This window comes from Pteropus vampyrus, unplaced genomic scaffold, assembly GCF_000151845.1.
Source record: "Pteropus vampyrus isolate Shadow unplaced genomic scaffold, Pvam_2.0 Scaffold9, whole genome shotgun sequence".
NCBI lineage: Eukaryota > Metazoa > Chordata > Mammalia > Chiroptera > Pteropodidae > Pteropus > Pteropus vampyrus.
This window is the reverse complement of record NW_011888790.1, coordinates 7,489,368-7,510,020: the sequence shown is the minus strand read 5'-3', so window position 1 is coordinate 7,510,020 and position 20,653 is coordinate 7,489,368. Positions and strand designations below refer to the sequence as shown.

Below are 20,653 nucleotides of genomic sequence, written 5' to 3'. Positions count from 1 at the left end.
TTGACCCTGTTCATAGTGTCCTCTTCCCCCACATCTCATTTTATCCTCATTCCTTAGTCGTTTGGCTGATGCTAACAAAGCCACCTTGAGTAAAACTTAAAGCTGTTTAGTAGGAATGTGTGACTTTTTGCACCTGTCAGTTTCCTCATCTGGAAATAGGGATAATAATTCCTTACAGAGTTGTTACAATGATTAAATGAGATAATGTTTATCCAGTACTTAATATGGACTCAAGGGATCATTATGGACTTTATCTAAATGCTGTGTATAGCCAAGTGCAAGGGACACAGAGAATTGTCTCGATGTGGGGTAATGACATTGATCTTCCTCATTATTTTTATTACCATTATTAAGATAAAGGGGCAACAATATTTCTGTCTTTTCCAAATGAGTACTAGACTAAAAACAAAATAGGAAAAAGTTTTTAAACAACCTCACTGAAAGTGAATAAGTAATTATAAAAGTCATGACTGACAACACATCTCAAGTTTAAGGCATTACAATAAAAAAAAGCAATTTTATAATCCCATCTACCTTTCCTGGTACACTTGTCAATAAAATATGCCCCTGGAATCAATAGAAAAACCTTAGCAACCAGAAGAAATATTGTCCCTTTATATCTCTATAAAGCCCCTAGCAAAGGGAGAACAGAATCCCATGTGAAGTGTGCAGTTAGTGACTAGTGGAAAAAACTTTAGAAAGAGAAGCTGTCAGCCAGGCACAGATATACAGCAGCCAGAGCTACTCTATTTCTTGGGAGTCCTCTTACCAGTGCTTGCTCATTCCCATCAAAACTTAAGCATATCAAAACGGAATGCTAAAACCTCTCAGTGAAGGAGAAGGCAGTTCAAAATCAATCTGCATGGCCCTTTGGAGCCCCCAAAAAATAGAGCTGGAGAAACCTGGTGGAGAATAGACCAACTATATTTAAAATTATTATGTCGTGAAATGATATTCAATACCTCTTTATATTTTTATTTTGCACATTTACAAAATGCAAATATGCAAAATATGCTGCTTTTTCTTTTTGAAAGGAAAAAGAATTGCTGGGAAAGGGAAAGTCGTTTTAACTCTTAACATCCCCAATGTATCAAAGATTATATTTTAAGATAACTGCTCTCCTTTAAAATGGCTTTTATAATTAAAATAAATGTACTTTAAATGGGATGTTTGCTTTATATAAGCTGAAATAATACATATGAAATTGTATTTTAAATTTCTAAGCCCCACATATAAAGTAGCTATCATTTCTAATTGGGTAGGAAGCGAGAGGAATAATGAGGGTTAAGTATCTGGGCTATCAGTCCACTTTATAAAATATGATTGCTAAAGCACAAAAAAATAGAAAACTAAATGACCCAAACATTGAAAAAAAAAAAAAAAAAGACCAAAAAAGGTGACATCAAAAAAAAAAAAGGTAGAAAAGACAGGAAGAATACAAGTGAGAAATGTAGAGGCCAAAAATTTCCGAGTGATTATGATAATGACAGGCATGACAAAGACCTACAAAAAGGTAAAGGAAAAAAAGCAAACAATTAGAGGAGAAATTGTGATTTGACTTGTCTAAAATTTTTCTTTGGCCTACATTTTAAACACACCACTGAAAAGCCTAGAACACTATTATTTAACATTTCACAACTCAGAAACTTTATGACATCCAGAATCAATTATACCCATAAGAGCTCAAAAAAAACTGCTTTATAAAAAAGTAAAAAATTAAGATATTTATGATGACTCATTCCTAAACAATAAGCAGCAGGCTGCTAGTATAAATCAGTCTAAGAGAATAACAAAATTTAAAACTTAAGAGGTATACAGTTGTAGTTGAAGTTGTGAAATCGCTGATAAATTGACCTATTTATAAATGCCTGTGTTAAAGATGGGATGAATTGTTTCCTGATCATTGCTTGCCAATTATCCATGACTTCTAAATGAATATGCTCTAACCTGATCCATGAATATTTAAGCTTTTCATCACTCAATTCTGGTCAAAGCACTATAAATCTAAGTGCCTGCTGTGATATGAAGTCTAATACACATATATATACATATACATATGTATGTGTATATGTGTCTGAATCACAATGATTAGGAATTAATACTTTAACTTAATTATTAAGATGAAAGAAAATAATGGAAATGATACACTAGTTGCAATAGCAAATCCATAAGCACTTTTATTCAAATCATAATCCAGGCCTGAGTGTTCATGAAAACACCACTGGATGACATTGTGCTCCACTTCGACAAATAACTCTTATTGCCCAGGATAATTTGTAGCAACAGTCATTGTCCTTTGTATTCTTCATACAAAGGTTGAAAATTACGTAGATTTATTGTATCCATCAAAATACTACATTTTTAGAAATGTTAGAGCCTATGCAAATGTGGTTTGCCTTCATTTCTAATGCACCATCAAGGTTACTGACGTTAACAAAGCTAACTCTCCATCCTGGGAAGAATCAACTACGGGAATTTAGTTCATTTTTTAGGTTTAACCACTGAGCTTTCAGGAGTAATGTAATTTTCATTTGAAAGGTCCCCAACTAAAAATGGATTTTATTTTGGCCAAAGTAAAATTTACCCTTTACGTGTATGTGTGTATGTATGTCTGTGCATTAACAAACATGCAATTCTGCAGGTTTTCATAGTTTTGACAGGTTCACTACACAAGAATATGCTGTACTTTTCAAAAATAGAGAAGTATTATTCACATCAAATCCTAGATATTTCTATGGCTTAACTGAAACATGCTCTGACTCTCCCAATGATAGTCTCTCTCTCTCCCTCTCTCTCTCTCTATATATACACATATATATATGTGTGTGTGTGTGTGTGTGTACATATGTGTATGCATGTATATACATATATGCATGTATATATATGTATACATATATGTATACATATATGTATATATATGTTTTAAGGAATAGGGATAGATATAATTAAATTTGATAAAAATAGTTTTCAAGAATTTAGTTCTGTTATATAAGACAACAGGAAATTATTAAAAGAAAAAACAATCTGAGTTCTGGAGAAAACGGGAATAGCAAGAGTAGATGAAAAACTTACAAAACAAGCTAAAAGGCATATTTTGCATTGGAGATGATATAACTGAGAAAAACAAATACTATTATTGCAAGAAATTATGTCATCAGTTTTTTCTCACTTTCAGATATCATATATATATGCATACGTATCACAAAACAATATATGATGCTTGTGGGACATTTTTCATCAACGTTATCACAATATTAGGTAAGTAATATTACAATATATTAGAAAGATTAATGAGTTATTTTCACTTTTATTTTGAGATAGAATAATTTACATGTATAGAATCAGTAGTCCTAAATCTTAATCGCAAGGAGAAAAAAATAAACAAAAAGGAAATGTTGATGTTGTTGAATGAATCAGTGCTAATAGCAATGCTTTCGTTATTTTGAGAAAATGTGGAGAAATTTCATCTTTATAGTTGTTAGTAGTAGTTGCAATAAACCTTATGCTCAAACTAAACCTATCAGCATAATCTACTCTCTGTGAGTGAGTAAATGCATTTTGGAAGCTGCAAATATTTTTGTCGGTGCTTCAACTCTGGCTTAGTAAATAATAATGATTACTATTATAAGTTTAATCAGCATTGCTCTCTGCATTACCCATGTAAATCTATATTCACTTAGCACTTGTACTGTGATAAACAGTTCGGCAGTTAAAACAGAGCTATTCTGCAGCTATTCAAGAGGCATATCTTTTGATAGATGATCCAAAAGTTCAGTCCCTGAAATTGTTATAATATTAGGCAAACAATAATACCATGATAGGAAAATTACTATTGGCAGAAATAAAGAAAAAGCCAATTATACTGAAAACAAAAAAAGTTAAATTTAATCAAGTCCCCTTCAAAGGCATACTTCTGTAAAAATTAAAATACCTTACAAAATACTATTGACTATTTACCTCTATGCATGGCTAGTAATATAATTTAAAAAAAAAAAAAAGTAAAACATCAAGAAAAAGCCAAAAGTGTTGGGAAAAGGAAAATAAGTGTATCATTATTTCTGCATTTTAAATTAGAATATAAAATCATTAATGCATTTAGATTACAAACTAAATGTGACTATAAGCAAATGAATAGAAAATATGCACTTACTGGAGTTACATAGCTCTTGAGGCAATTAAAATCCCTGCTACAACAAAAAGTAAATTGAAAATACAACCAGATTAAGACATTTAGTCAAATATTTATCCTATAACGGACTGAACTGAGCTAGCATGTATTGAATTCTCCAAAGGATGAGGAAAAGTGGAACTTTTCGATGTGATTTCAGAGAGGTTTAAGAAAAAAAGAGATAGTAATATAAGTTTATTCTATATTCAGGTGTAGCCACTACCTAAATAATCTTAATATATGACCTCTACTTATACAAGTATTAAGTCAGATAGTGATTATTGGTTATAAAGAAGATTTCCAGTTTGACAAAAGAATTCACAATAGGATTAATTCAGACAGCTTACTACATTTCATGTTATTTTTCTTCTACATAGCTTTTCCAAAACACTTCTGCTTGGTACCATTCTCTAATCTTAGAGATTCCCCTTAAGCTTTGATGAAGGAGCATAATCAGTTAACTGGGATTTTCACTCTTCTCAGCAAAGAAAAACAAAACTGATTAACTGGAAAAAAAATTCACAAAACTTCCAGAGAATGTTCTTGGGTCAGTACAGATTCTGCCCAATCAGCTAAACTTTCTGAAAGTACCAAGACTTTAATCTTGAGAAATTATGTGGAGGAAGAAGGCCATTTTTATACCTTGTTCCTTCCACTTAACGTCTCCTTTCCTTCTTTGCCTGGTGAACATGAATCTTTCCTGTAGACGGCAGGTCAGTTGTCACTGCAGGAATGTCAACCTCACTGACAGGTCAAATTATCCTTTTCATATAAGTCTCCCCTCTGGTTCTCAATACAGTTAAAATCTTACAGTATTCATATGACATCTGATTAGACTTGATCTACCCCATTGGACTATAGCTTCGAAAAGGCAGAAACTGTCCTTTTGCTCTCTATTGGATCCCCATGGATGTAGCAGAGACTCAAGGTATATTTGGTACCTGAATCAAATACTGTTAAGAGTCTAAATGAATCCTCCTTAACTAAATCAAATAGACTTGTTGCTATGCAAAAAAAAAAAAAAAAAAGAGAGAGAGAGAGCAACAATACTTTATTTTAGAAATAGAGCTAAATGATGAAATCCAAGTTGACTGCTAACCACATGTAGACTAGGGAAATTGGCCCTGCAGCACGGCACACATCACCATGAGGGACGCAGCATGTTACACAGATTTTTTTTAGCTTTAAAGAACTAGCAGGATAAATTGATAGTAAGATGTCAATGATGATGACATCTTTGATGGTAATTGTGAATTATTCCAGAAGCTCTTATACCACTTTCTGCTTTAAAGATTCTCACGAGCAATTTCTAAGTCTCGGTGCAGGCGACAATTCATAATGAGGTGACTGGCCATAACTACTGAAGTATAAAATTCCTAAGACAGAAAGGTGGCGAAAAGAGGGTAATTATACCTTAAGGATTTTTTCCAAGCATCTGATAAAAATAAACAAAAATATGTGCCCTCAAGTTTTGTATTGGGAGAAATTAGCTGAAAGTATGTTTTAAATCTGTATTACTAACATTCAAGTAGGTAATTCACTATATTATTTTCCCCTTACCTCAACGGATCTGTTATAAGAACATTTATGATGGAATTCACACACTGGGTGAATAAAGTTCTCTATTAACAATGCACTGACTGCGCAGGTGTGAAATAAGGAACTAGGCAAACAAATTACAGTGTAGAATGCTGTATTACCTCACGTGCAAGTAAAAATGTAGCTACTAAAACTATAGATTAATCAGCGTTAAGCTACTTAACATAATCCACTGAGAATATCAATATCTTCATAGCATCCTTCTTTAATTCTTCAAAATTGATAATTAAATAATTTCTAATATTCTGATTTTTAAAAAAGCAATTTTTATGCCAGGTATCGGTAGGAGGTAAAGGATACATGACTTATAAAGGAAAGATTGACTAACATAGTAAAATAATGCTTAGAGTAAATGTTTAAACACAATTGAGAAAATCTTGAGAACCATTTGGAAACTAAGATATAAACTATCTGTTTTATAAGGCAAAATAGAATGCAAGTGGTTATATTTTTTAATGGGAAATCAGTTAAAGTAAAATTAAGAAGTGTGTAAGTTTCCCGGTACATATATAAAAATAAATTCCAGATGAATTCTTAGAGTGTATACCATTTTTACACATCTATAGCCTACAGATATATCTATGTCTTTAAATACAGATAAATTCTTTGTATTTATAGTGCAGAGGATTAATAATAAATGATAAAATATATGAAAATTGGTAGAGGAAATAAACAGCTTTTGGAATACACTGTAAATGTTAAGCTTCAAGGGCCACAACTCACGTCTGGATTATATCCAGCTATTCAGTATTGTGATTTCTCAGTTCTTAGCCTTGAACCCTCTCATGTTCTATTCTATCCCCAGACAATCTCATCTACCTCTTATTCTCTCCATTCCTAGTGCAATGGTCTTCAAAATAAGGTATTTGTTCCTCTGGGTGTAAGGAAAAACTTTTCAAGGAGTACCAAAGGATATGGGTAGTGTTGTGGCAATCAAGTTCCGCATTCTAAACTTTCATATAGATATTGCTCTTTTCATAAAAATCCTTCTCCTGTTTTCTCTCACTTTCCAGGAGAAGACATATTTCTCATTCACTCATCTTGTATCTTCCAAGGGTGCATAGCATGGCAGTACCAAATAGAAAATTCTAAATATTGATGTGGATATCTAAAAAATGAGATTTCAATTTCTTTAAATTCATTGGCCTCATAAAATTTGAAGAAGAACCTAATTGTTAGGTTATAATTAAAAGTATTTGGTGATAAATTACTGTGTTTTTTGGCTTAAAACTTGGAAAGATTTTAAAGAGTTGTGTTACATTGCTATAACAAAATACCTTCTATTACCACCAATTTATTTTTAATGAATAAGATTTCTCAGCACTTTAACATAAAAATATGAACAAAACTGATGGTGAAACTTTTTTCCTTCTAGCAGTGAGCAATATATATCTGTGAATATATAAGCTAGTTAGAAAAAAAGGCCAATCTCAATTTTTACTTTTATATTTAACAATTTTTATTTTCACACTTGAAAATTACTCGTCAATGTTTGCAATGCATGTGTGTTGATCAATTCTGCACAATTAACAATTGTAATAAAACCAAATTAGAAAAAAATTTAACATAGGATTTTATGACATGAAAAAATTACATTTGTGCATGTCTGTAATTGGTGTGTGTGTATGTGTTACAGAAAAGTATGATATGGTGAACCAAAAAATATTTTCAAGCAAAAATATATTATATTAAAATACAATTTGGGGAAAGAGAAAAGAAAAATATAAAATTGTGAATATTAAATATGAACATAATCATATTTTTAAATAACTAACGGTTTGTATAAAATAGCTTTACTGTTTTGATTTCATTGGATACATTTAGAGGTCTTGAAAGAATTTTACTTAAAAATATCTATTTACTACATACTAGAAGTCAAAGCTTTGCAATTATTTAAACTATTATGGAGACTTTTAGAATTAATTAGACTTTAAAATGTTATTTTAGGCAATTCACATGCATACAAGTTTGAGCCCTATCGGACTATTATAGTGAATTTCATTGATGCTTTTCTTTCTTTTACCCTTTATATCTCATCATTAACTCATCATTCTTCCTTCCTCATTCATGCTCAAATGTGTCCACTTCATTCCTATCACCAGCTCTCAAGGTTAGAAGTCTTCTCTGATCTCTTGATCTCATCCAATTCTCATATGACAATCTCAGAAAACCACAGATGTCTTGGTTGCACTTCTCTGAGTTTCATTTTTAGTTTTGTACGATTATTAACACCTTCTGTTTCCCTTGTACGTTTCTCTCTGACCTTGCATCTTTAGGATGTGTAAGGGCATGAACCACATATTCTCAATGCCAAGCAAGTAACAGGGGTTGGCACTGAATGAAAGGAATGCTGCTGTCCAAGTGTCTAGCACAGTGCCTGACGCATCATAGCTGCTCAATATACATTTATTGAATACACGAATGAATGAACATATACCCTTAACTGTACAATCAAAAAGAGAACCAAAAGTGGACAAATTGTGAGGAAATTATATGATTTATGTTCATGTACAGTGAGTGTGAAATTTTGGACTCAGAGTTGATATAAGCACTGGATATTTGGGGGCAATGGCCTCGCTTTAGAAATAAGATAGAGACTCGGAGAAATTAACTGACTTGATTTAGACACAGCTGTCTAATGACAAACCTGGGGCAAAGCTAATTCCTGACCCCAGCTCACTGGAGGTTTGGACAGCCCTGTCTTTTCCATTACTCCATACAAACTCCCTGCCGGGTTCACTTGTCTGGAAAGTGCCTATGCTGGTAACTGAGCACTAAAACGTCATGTCTGGCTGTTATAACTTTAGCTTATTATTTACACTATTTATTTATAGTAGGTCAATTTATTATAAGAAGAATACAAAACACGGTGCAAAGAACAGAGCAAATAAGACCACGATAACTTGGAAACATGGACAATAAATTAGGATCTAAGTTTCAGGGGAAGAAAACATGAGGTTTCTAGACCAAACATATACAGACTGTGATAGAGTCCTTTGTACCTCCACCTTTATGTTCTCACATAAGAAAAGCAAATATTAATGGAGAGAGAGCAGGCAAAAAGGAGAGGAACTTAACTGAAGCTCTTTACACTGAGATAAAATGACCTATGGCTAATGGAGATACATGTGCCATAAATAGCATCTGATTAAAGGGAGGGAAGAGAAAATAATATTTACCTGGAGGCCAAGAAAGGCAGTATTCTTAAGCAGAGGGAAAAGGGCAAATGTCTCCCCACTCTTAATTGAGACTCTCTATGGTAATATTTTGTTTTATATTTTATGTCACAGGTTACATCCTTATCCTCAAAACTTACAGAATAAGTCTAATGTTGAAGGCATTCTATACATGTTCTTTACTGTTCTATACTGTTCCTAGTTTCCCCACTTAAAATTTACACCACCCATTACACAGGGGTGGTCAGAACAATTAGAAGACAACTACAAAGATGATTAATGTTTATCATTACCTATAAGGGCCAGATATTATACAATCATTCTTTTACGTAACTCTTATGACGCGTGGTTGGTAATATTATCACTATTTTTCACATGATGGAATCAAGTGATTTTCCTAAGACCATTTAGTGCAAGATCTGTAATTTGATCACTGGTGTCTCTGACTCTGAAGACAATAACTTTTCCCCACAGCAATGGTTCCCTAAGTATGTTCACCAGATCATCAATACCAGCATCATCTAGGGAGTTGCTATAAACACAAGTTCTCAGGTCCCATTCTAATCAGAACTCTGGGGGTAGGGCCTAGCAAACTTTTTAATAAGTCACCCCAGTGATGCTTATGCATGATAAGATTTGAGAATCACAGGCTTATGCTATGTAGCACAATCTACATAAAACTATTACTTATACTCACTGCAGAGAGTACTTGAGATTTCTTGAGTATCTTTCTTAAAAAATTTTTTTAATCATTTTTGAACATATATTACTAATATGTGGTAATTTGACATGCCACCACAGAATCACCTGCAGTAGGATTAGAAAGCAGGGAGACTGAGAATAAAAGTCTAATCTAACACCTATCATATAAGCTTGGCAAGTTACATAATGTTTAAGAATTTTGGGTTTATCTTCTGTAAAATTGAAAATAAAAATGATGAGATCATGTACAAAAAGCACTTTAGTTCAAAGTCTGAAATGTAATAAATACTCAATAAACTATATTTAGTTTTCATTATGATTATCATTTTTAAAGACAATATTAATAACATTATAATTAACTGTATTAGCGAAGCTTATGTATTATGTATGCTGCAAAGCTCCAGAGAATCTCCTCTACTTATAATTTTTACTATAAAATGGCTTTAATTTTTCTAGTTTCAAAGTGAATTTCTAATTCATTTCAACTCAGTAAACATTTTTGATTTCCCACAATACACAAGGTACTCTGTTGTTTCGGGATATTTTTTAAGTGCAGTGAAGATACTAGTTATTAATTTATATGTTAGGAAATGGATATCGCTATCTATTGAATAAATTTTTTAGTTAAATACTTTAAATCTTTACTTGGTTTCAGCTTCTAGCTTTAAATTGTATACTTTAACATTATTTAAAAAATAATACATTGTCACAAAATTAAAAGACTGTGTTATTGTGGACAAACATTTAATTTCAGATTAATTTTTTTTTATTAAAAGAAAACCTTATATTAGCATATTGTGATCTCTGTATAGTTAACTGTACAGTCTCAACAGTGTTTTAATACAGAGATTTTCAAATAATAATTCACCTGCAGTAATGATACATTCCTTATATTTTACTCAGTGAAACTTAGGCCAATTATTCCTTGTTTATTTGTACCAACCAGTGAAAGAAACCAGTATCTGTCCCTTGTATTATGCTTTTTATATATACAAAAAGGCTAGCATCTTGTGTATGTCTTTTTTTTAAGAGTGAAATTTTCAAGTCTCATAACCTCCTCTTGTAGCTCGTGGTTTTCAAGATCTTTTCATCATTTGTATTGTTCTTTACCGAATGCTTAGGGATTTGTCTCTTTTCTGAAATATGGTGTCTGCTGAACTTAGTCTCCAAATCACAGCCTAACAAGACCTGAATGTAGCCCAATATGTTTTTATGCATGACATCACCATTACAATTCAACACACTGCAACATTTGAATATTTTAACAGGGATCGGAATGTCGACTCATTCAATTTATCATCCACTATAATTCTTGAATTTTACTCTGCTGCAACCATCACTAGCTTTTCATTGCATTTTTTGCTCTGCATCAACTTTCACATCCATTCCATTTTTCTAAACCCAATGTCACTGATTTAACCTATCTCCCTAGTGTATCAAGATTAGGCTACATAGTACCATAGCACCCCAATAATTTACAATGCCTGCTATTTCCATGACTCTTTGGCCTTTGGATTTATTGGTATAAATATATCACAGCTCCAAAAATATTTTATAAATATACTACTACATTACCTTTGGAGGTTTTTTTAGATGATTTTTAAGTTTCCAGTTAAGTTAAAATTCAAGCAAACAAAGCTGTCTGGTCTGTTGCTTCAGGCACATTTAAAAAGAAACCTTGCCCTCCTCTTTATTGAGTCAATTTGAGAAAGTTAAACTCAAAACCAACTACAGGATTGCATTATTATTTTATTATTAAGCTGTCATCCAAAAAATATTGATGAAATCTCTGATCTTCACACCTAGGTAGCCCATTGAGCATCATGTATCCTCACTGCAGGAGGTCACTTGTATATGCTGGGTATGTCATATGCTTAGTTAAACAAACCTTAGTAAACACAGAGTTAGTTTCACTTAGCATGTTTACTTGCCCAGTTACAAAAGAAAGCAAAGCAGGTGAATATGAAAATGATGAAGAAAATAATAAAAGAACCTGAAAGTATCAGCCCCAAATTTCAGTATTTTACCACTAATGAATGGCAGAATTATCAAAACCAAAATGAGGTGGCACCTTATAAATGAACATTCATTTATAAGGGAATTATGGAAGTGATATGTTGTTCAAATTTACAAGTCAAAAAATTACTACACTCATTAAACTAAACATCAATCCGTATAACTTCCTTCTGCCTGGAATCCCCATCAACCTACTTTGCATATTCATACATATCTACTCCTTCCTTCATTCAGGCCTTGTCCATCTAACAGAGTCCTACTCATCCTTCATGAGGCAGAATGTGATTCCTCCAAGGCAGTAATTCCTCCCTTCTTTGTGTTCACAACTGTCCTAAGCTTAATTCTTCCTTCAAAGTACAACTATTTGTTTATAGTGCTGTATCTTCTATCAATTTTGAGCTCTGCCTCTTTTTGTTTTCTAGCTACCAACTGGCATTGAGAATCACTCAATAAAATTTTGTTAAATAAGTGAATTATTTTAATCATAGCATTTTTCCAATAGCTAAATTTTAAAATGTAGGAAGTAATATCGGGCTTGAAGACTCTCTAGAGAAATTATGGTGATGACATAGTGTAAGTCCAATACTAGTAAATGGTAAGAATACACAATAACATGGGTAAATTCATTAAAGGGTTAAAACAAACTATCATCTCTAAAAAAAAAAGCATGAATCTGTAGCAAAATAGGACAAAGAAATAAATAAAAAACAAGGGAGAGAAGTAGAGACAACAATCTTTAAGTGATATATTTCACCTTTTTTTCCCCATATGTGTATAGATTATGTATCTTAATAAAAGTTTGCACGTATTGATTTTGGGAAAATGCTTATGTTTTCACAGCTTAAATATATGTATGTGATAGAGTTAAAGGAGGTAATAAAAAATAGGAAAAAAGTTTTTATAACATTTTAAGTTTAGGTTTTCAGAAGATTTAGCAAAAAAAGATTATCATTAGCAAAAGTTTAAATAATGAAGATTCTTTAGTTCTAGAGAAGACTGATGACATTTAATCACTGCTTCAAGTATATGATTGATAAATTGAGAGATGGTAGTGATAAAATAATTCCTTCTTGGCTCAGTGTTAAGACCAGAAATAATTAACTTAACTTAAAGGGCAAATGAGGAAATGCTGGAGATGAGAGATTGTGACAAATTACTAAGTAATACAGTGAAAGATTTCCCTCACAGATTTTTTTAAGAAGAATGGCTATCTTTTGATTTGGAGTCTATGCGACATTTAAACCTAAATAATTCTCAACAAGACCACTACCAATTTGTTCCATGGTAAGTTACACTCTCTGTGGTTCTCTATGTTCATTTAGAACAAATCTCTTTCTCTGTAACCCATGGGGTAATCCCAGCCACTCATATCAGGGACAGGTCCATTGCGGCACATAAAATAGAATGTTCTGAACAAAATGCAACCTAGCTCCTCACTCTTCTGATCAGACTCCCCTTAACACAGTGGCCAAAGATTGGAGAGGAGTGATTATAAATTACCCAAAGTGTGAAAAGCAATGGAATATAATGGTCCTTAGAAATACATAGATAACTAAGAAGGTTTAAAAAACTGTAGTAAGAAGATCACTAATGTTTGATTTTTTATGTTTAATATTCTTTTCATTAACATTAATAAGTGACATTTAGTACAATAAGTAATTCTATTAAGTACTTTTAACCCCATATGTATTAAAATACTGCATTGTGAAAGTCCAAGATAAGATACAAGTTTAAGGTCTCTGTCAAGAGTCACTTAAAGAATAAAGATCTTTTTTATAACCTTTTTGTTTTTAGTTTTTAATATTAATATTTACTATGATATTTTATTTATATCATATGCTTGCAGTTGTTTTATGAACAAATACCACAACCTTTATAAAGAACGTCAGAGTTCGGTCTATATTTATTTTGTTCTCATGGAAGAAGAAAGCCATCAAAATTTAAAATAAATTGACACTTTATATGTGAAGAATAAGGGCCTAGATTTAGAAAGTTATTTTAAAACTCAATAAAACATTCCAAAGATCAGTGTATTGTGGCTTTCATGCTGTTTCTTTGTATGCTGTGACCCTGAAACCAAGTTTTACAATGTTTTTTCTTGTCTTGTTTTTCTCTGGTTGATAAATGGAATGCATCCACTGAGGCTCTGAAAGCAGTATTATATCATATCAGAAATACAGGATTTGGTTCAATTTACCTGTTCCTGTTGCTGGAAATCCAATCTGAAATAAGTGTTGATGCCTGTTGGTGACAGTGCTTGTTACCAAAGCTGCATGCCAGCATTATAACTTCTCTACGTAGTTCTCTTATGTATCATCAAAAGGGGAAAAAAAATGAAAAAGCAGTGTTAACATCTGGTGAGAAAGGGTAACTCCTTACATTACATTACAGTAGATAAGCAAATAATTAGCACGAAAATACTTTTCAGATACAGAAATCCTATTGTTTTGAGTAAGAGACAATTAGGCAGAGTAAAAGTTAATTATACTGCAAATTTGCTCTGGAAACAGTACTAAAGTGAGGGGCACGGGTTCAGATCTCAACTATACCAATAAAAGCAGATCTTAAATTAAAACATGGCAGGGAAATGCTTTTGTTCTCAGTACCAGGTGGTGGAAACTACACTGCCCATCAGCAGTCCTCTCAGACAAGGAAAATGAAAGATGCAAAATGAAAGGATGATTGCTTCATGCTGCTAAAGTCTCAATGGTGCTAGGCGTATGTTACCGAACAGCTCTGAGGAGAAAGAAGCAAATAAGAAAATAAAACAGTACTCATGTTGGTAGGATGCTTGAACAAGAGATCCATTAAAATTGTTTTTTGGCCATCCAAGCTTGATGTATGTTGTAGCAACTTGCTTTAAAATATATTCCTAAATGGAAGGTAGGAGAAATAAAGAAAATGTCAGTTTCAAACCTCTCCATGCTGACAATCAAAATTAAATAATAAAATTAAAATATTTTTCTAAATGTACTTACTTGAAAATATCACTAAAATTATGGGCATGCTAATGATCTATTATAGTTTTATTCAATTTAGAATTCAAATACAAAAAATAAGAATAAAATACAATTGCATGGTGCAAGTCTACTCTTCTTATTGAACAAAAAAGTAATTTGCACTATCACGTATTTTAGATGACAAATTTTGTAGCAAAGCAAGGAAACAGGAATATTGATGACACACATACAAATATACAAATGTAGATACAATTTATAAAAATGAGCACCTCATATTTATGCATTTTATGCCCATAGAGCATATTTAATGTAAAACTATTATGTAAGTCCAGCCAAAAGCCTAGCATTGTTGAACCTGACATGTACAGAACATTCTTCAGTAAAATAATATGGTTTTTAAAAGTCAATAATACATCGAGATAATGATTTAAATATCAGTAGCAAGGTAAAATATGCTCTCCTCACTTTAATGTGCTTCTAAATTTTGTCAAAGGAATGAAAGCACTGAAATTATGGTAAAAGCAATTCTTAACTTTTACTGAAATTGAGGTGTCTGACATGATATACTAAAGTGCAAAATATATACAAAATGTATTTTACCTTTACAAAAGTTTAATACTGCAGTGACTCTATGTCGAGAAAAGAGAAATGTAATAAGCCTTCTCCAGCATATAGGAATTGTACCATAATTTTGTTGCATGTCTGTTTAAGGGCTGAGACAAAACTAACAACAGTAAATAGTCAAGAAGCCAGGATCATCCCAATTAAAAATAAATAAATAAAAGAGGTGCTTTCATATAGGCTTAGGATAAGATAAAAAGAAACTTTGATGGCCATCAGACAATATAGATGGGTCTCATAAACAGATTTGTATTAGATCTGGCCATGGTAATTCCAAATGTGTAGGTTAATTAGCAGAGTCAATATGTGATAAAAAAATAGAATAACTGTGTAAGACATAGGGTAGACTCTTGAAATAACTAAATGAAAATAAATAGTGTTCAAACCTGATTAAAAGCAGAGGGATACATTCTCATATGCAAAGCCTCGCTGGTGATAAGAAATTTAGGAATTAAAAGCTCATTAGCAGTACTTAATCCTAATCTTATTCCAAATGATTATTACATTAGATTAGGTGCTGTCAGCAGTGTAATTTTTGTTCAGGAGGCTTCAAGTTTAGGAAATCTAGTCAGGTAACATTTTGGAATGTTTGTCATGTCTTCATGTCTATTTGGATTATCTGTTGTTTGCTTTCTTGTGTCCCTTTGGACCTAATTATGAATGGGCTTTTGCCTCAGTGTTGATCTTATCCTTGTTAATTAAAGAAGTGAATTGAATTCACTATGCCCTTTTGGATAAAAATAATGACTAAAAATCTTTACTGAAACTGTCTATATTCTGTTAAGATCTTTGCGATCCTCTACCCAAGTTAAATCCTTGGTGAACATAGAGCCCTTAACTCTTGGAAAGTAAGTTTGAACTTTAAGAATTTGCTATGTATATTTGCTCTTCAATTCTGAGGCATTTAAGCTTAATTGACACTTTTAGGCCAGAACAAAAAGTAGCTTGTATAAAATTTCTTCTTCAAGTAATTGTCATCAGTGTTGCACAGAAAATGAGGACAAAAATAACACAAATTAGAAGGAATGACTATAACTCAGAATCAGCTGAATAAAGTAGATAATGAGAAAATAGTTTATCTTCTGAAAATAAGAAAAAAGAAAAAATATATTTTTACATTGAAGACATTGTATTTCTCCATGCGGTCCAGTAATTTATCTAGAGGATAAAGAGCTCGGCTGGCAGCATGCCAAGGAAGAAAATCCTTCTCCTCAGACAGGTATCTGATAATCTCCAGGGGAATATTCTGAGGCAAATAGCCAGCTCTGCACAGTCAAAAAAAATTAATGTTAATTACATACAGAAAATATACACGATGATACATATATGAAGATTTTTACTTATGCAAATAAAAGGCAGAAAGCAAGATTCATCACAATATAAGAAATCATACTCAGTGCTATAAAAATAAAATTATTCACATTTTAAATATAGTGTACTTAGCATGCTAATGTTCCTTAATATATGGAGTTGGAGAGTTCGAAATTCATATGAACACAAAAATATCAGAATGCATGCTTTTAAGAAGAAAATAATTTTAAAATTTGAATAAACTCAACTCTAGGTATGTTCCTTCACAGAAACTCTTCAGAGGTCACAAATAATTGGAAATAATTGATTACTGAAATGAAATTTTCTCTTTCAAGGCATTCTCTTTACTTTTCATGAAGCTCTGTGTAATAATATTTAATACATATTGCTTTCAAAGTGACAATCGAAGTGGCAACTTATAGTTTGACTACATCTAGGTTACCTTACAATATAAGCATTTTTCAAACCTGCCTGTTAAAAAAAATGCTTTCCATAACACCTATGAAAATCAGAGTTAGATTGTAATAGAGTCCCAATACAAAAATGTGAAAAGAATAGACTTTTCTTTCAAACTACATGCTACTTCACCTTGGGGACCAATATCCGATTCTTTGAAAAATATGAAGCCGCACCTTTCTAAAAGTATCTAGACACTTGTTGCCTGTTTTTAAAGAGGGTATATCCAAAAAAGAAGCCAAAAGGAAGTGTGTATCTCTACTCACCAGTAGATAGCATATAAAATACTTACAAATCAAAGCAATATAAATGACGATCCACAGTATGTTAAAAAAATGGTCTTAGCCTCAATGTCCTTGATGCATACATATAATAACATTATATATTTTGCTGGATTTCTTTACATTAATAATCAACTGAATGTAGATGTTTAACACAGCGAACAGGTAAATGTAAAAGGAACCAACATCTGGTTTTCTCCTTTATCTACATTTCACACTATTGTTCTTTTGTAGCATCGCAAAAATAGATCTTTTTTTATTTGTGTTTGGTAGAAGACAGACAGGAAGGGAGCAAAGCCTTTTTTCATGTTCACTCAGAAAAAATTTGCCAGATTATTTAATCCTTACTCAATACGATAAGCAAAACTTTCTCCACAAATGAATATTAACTTGCAACTGTGTTTATAATGTTCATAATAAAAACTATTTCTGAAGATGGTGCTTCAGTTTTTCTTGAATTAAAAAACAGCATGTGTCACTCTAACAATTTTGGTTCACTCATGATATAATTAGAAATTATTTTGTAAAAAATTACCTTTACTCCCCATTCTTTAATTGTTTAATATGGACGAGTCTAAGAGTCAGGACTTGGATTTAGACAGCTGATATAGAGTAAAGAAAATAAAGCTAAAGCAACCTGATAGAAGTGCCAAGTAATGACAAGGTAAGTAAAGAGAAATATTCATTAAACAGAGCTATGGAACAAGTTCTGTTTTGAGTCCTTACAGTAAAAATTGCTAACAGCTCACCAACACCCATGCTCTCTTTTATGTCCTAGTATAGACTATAATTCATATTTTCTTTCTTAGGTGTGGTCATGTGATTAAGATCTAGCCAATAGAATATGAATATTCTTCAATGTCAAGGTTAGCCCACAGACATTTCTCATTAGCTCCTTTAAGTTCTTCCCTGAAATGAATTTTCCAGGGTGACCTTGAAACTCTTACATTGAATATGTGAGAAACTCACCTGGGTCTCTGGGTGACTGCATGCCCAAATACCACTTCTCACACTCAATTCTGTTATGTGACCAGGAAATACACTTCTATTGTGTTCGATCTTAACACAAGTTCGGCAGTACTTTTTAAAGCAGTTAACCTTCTCTAATGCAGCCCTTCTCTAATTCAGTCCCTAGTCTAGAAAAGAGATTACACTCAAATTACCCTCATTTTGTGTTATTACAAACCTATGTAAGTAAATTACCTACTACATAATTCAATATACTTGCCTTTAGCTTACTAAATCAAAAGATGTATCTATATTCAATTGGACAAGAGGATAATCAGCTTCATTACAAAATTAAGACTAGTAAGAGATAATCTTGGTGAATAAGTTACCTAAGTTTAGATATGCATTTGTGCAATTGCCTAGTAATGATATCTGTGATTACTACTACAGATAATGCAATAAATATAGGGTAAGTGTGTGGAATCCAATGAATGGAACACTACATTAGCTCAAAATCATCAGCTCAGTAGGGAGCACATTTAGGGCCTGACATTAAAATGAAGTTTCCCTAAATTTGCATCATCACAGGGAAACACTGCTAGCAAAATGAGGGGGAATTAGCAAATTAAAAAAAATTACATCACGTACAATTAAATGTATTTTATTAATATTTTAGAAAGACAAAGTTAATATATATAATCTCTACTGTTGGGGTGGGGATGACATAAGAAATGATTTAGGAATCAAAGAAAAAACAATGGGGAGGAGAAGCAAATGTTAAAGAAATAGATAAAAATTGCCCATATGCAGCTACGTGGTTCCTCTTCCCATCCCCACCATACCCCAAACACACACAAACCCTCCCCACTTTCTTCTCTAATTTATAGGAGCTTGCAATAAAATATATCTTTAGGCATACAAGAGATAATTTTTTATATGAAGGAAATTAAAACCAGACTATATTAGCTGATGTGGCAATGCTCTGATCTTAATTGGCTTTATTTTCACCTAAGATCAAAACCACTTTTTAAAACCTTTCTGAATTCCTGGGAATGTTAACTCAAATGTAATGAGATGAGTGGCTTATACACAAATAACATATTTTACTGAGTCTTCTTTAAAAGCAATTGGTTTCTGACTGCTTGAAACTTATGAAAAAATAAAAAGCACAGTCCTCAGACTCTTCAGAGCATCGCATTCTAGTCTTCATTAATTGAAAATTTATTTAAAGCAATAAAAAGCCTACTTCATATTTTACAATATATGCAGAAGACACTATAACTGTCCCTTACAACATAGATTTTTAAAGAATTGCTGAAATGCTTAATTAAAAAGTTTACTGTTTCATTATTATTCTTGGTTATTCATTATTAAAAGACACTTTTTTTATGTGCTCTTTGTAGAAAGATCCTATGGCAGAGATTGGAAATTCCACCAGTCCTTAGAATACCAGTGGGAAAAAAAAGAAATACATGGGGGGATGTATCTCTGTCAATCAACAGTCCATTTGGTCATTTCCTAGAGAAAATAAATATATAATTCAGGCATTGGTGAATTGACTTCAGCAGAGACGAAAAGTTACTTACATGGAGCCCCATATAATTAGGAATGTGAAAAGTTGCACCAAAAAAAGTTCTAATAGTCCCCCTCTTCCTGCTCATTCTCTTCCTGGAAGCCATCTACCAAACTGACTTAGGCACTTATTTCCTGGCCTCACATAACATCTTAGTTACACCTCTATTCATACTAATTATCATAATATTAATTATAACTTTATCATAATATTATCTTTCTCACTCGCTGGCCTTAGATCTTTAAGGAAATGATGCATGCTTTACCCATCTTTTTATCCTCATTGCTTAATACAGAATCTAGCACAAAATAGGTACTCAATAAATGTTCCTTCACCTAAATTAATTTATTTATGGCAACAATGTTCTTAATAGTTCTTAAAAACAGGAGCAGTTTATAAGTATATTAAAACAAACATACCCATAATTTTCTAAGGTTAAAAGATACCAGCAGGATGGGAAAATTCTATTAGAGTGATATTTATAGTATTTTTGCACCTCTTCTTTATTAATGATACAAGATAAGAAGGCCACTACTATCTAACCAATAGCTTTGAATAAGCTAATCTACAACAAAATAAAATAGCTTTATGGCTAGTGAGAAAACAGAGACTGTATATAAACATCTGTTCTTTTCTCTCTGATTAGCATTTATTTCTCCACTCTCCTAGAAGCAACAGCCTTATTTTATACCATACATTTAAATAAATTGGTAGAGGGCTTAGGAATCTCTGTTTCCTAGTCGGTAAATTGACAGAGTTGATTTATGATCTCTAGGGTACTTTTTCAGTTAATATTAAAAATTAAAAATAAAACATTCAGAATTTTTTTTTTTTTTTTTTTT

The 20,653-nt window shown here is 32.1% G+C and overlaps 1 protein-coding gene across 1 annotated transcript in view; it reads right to left on the bottom strand.

Annotated features, from left to right (window-relative positions):
* TRHDE (thyrotropin releasing hormone degrading enzyme) overlaps nucleotides 1-20,653 on the bottom strand; it is a 341,392-nt gene that overhangs the window by 17,496 nt on the left and 303,243 nt on the right. Inside the window, exons 13-15 of the mRNA XM_011374415.2 lie at nucleotides 16,360-16,507; nucleotides 14,436-14,533; nucleotides 13,859-13,966 (exon numbers count right to left, since the gene is read on the bottom strand). Of these exons, the coding sequence (XP_011372717.1) occupies nucleotides 13,859-13,966; nucleotides 14,436-14,533; nucleotides 16,360-16,507 (354 nt within the window). The remainder of the gene's footprint in view (nucleotides 1-13,858; nucleotides 13,967-14,435; nucleotides 14,534-16,359; nucleotides 16,508-20,653) is intronic.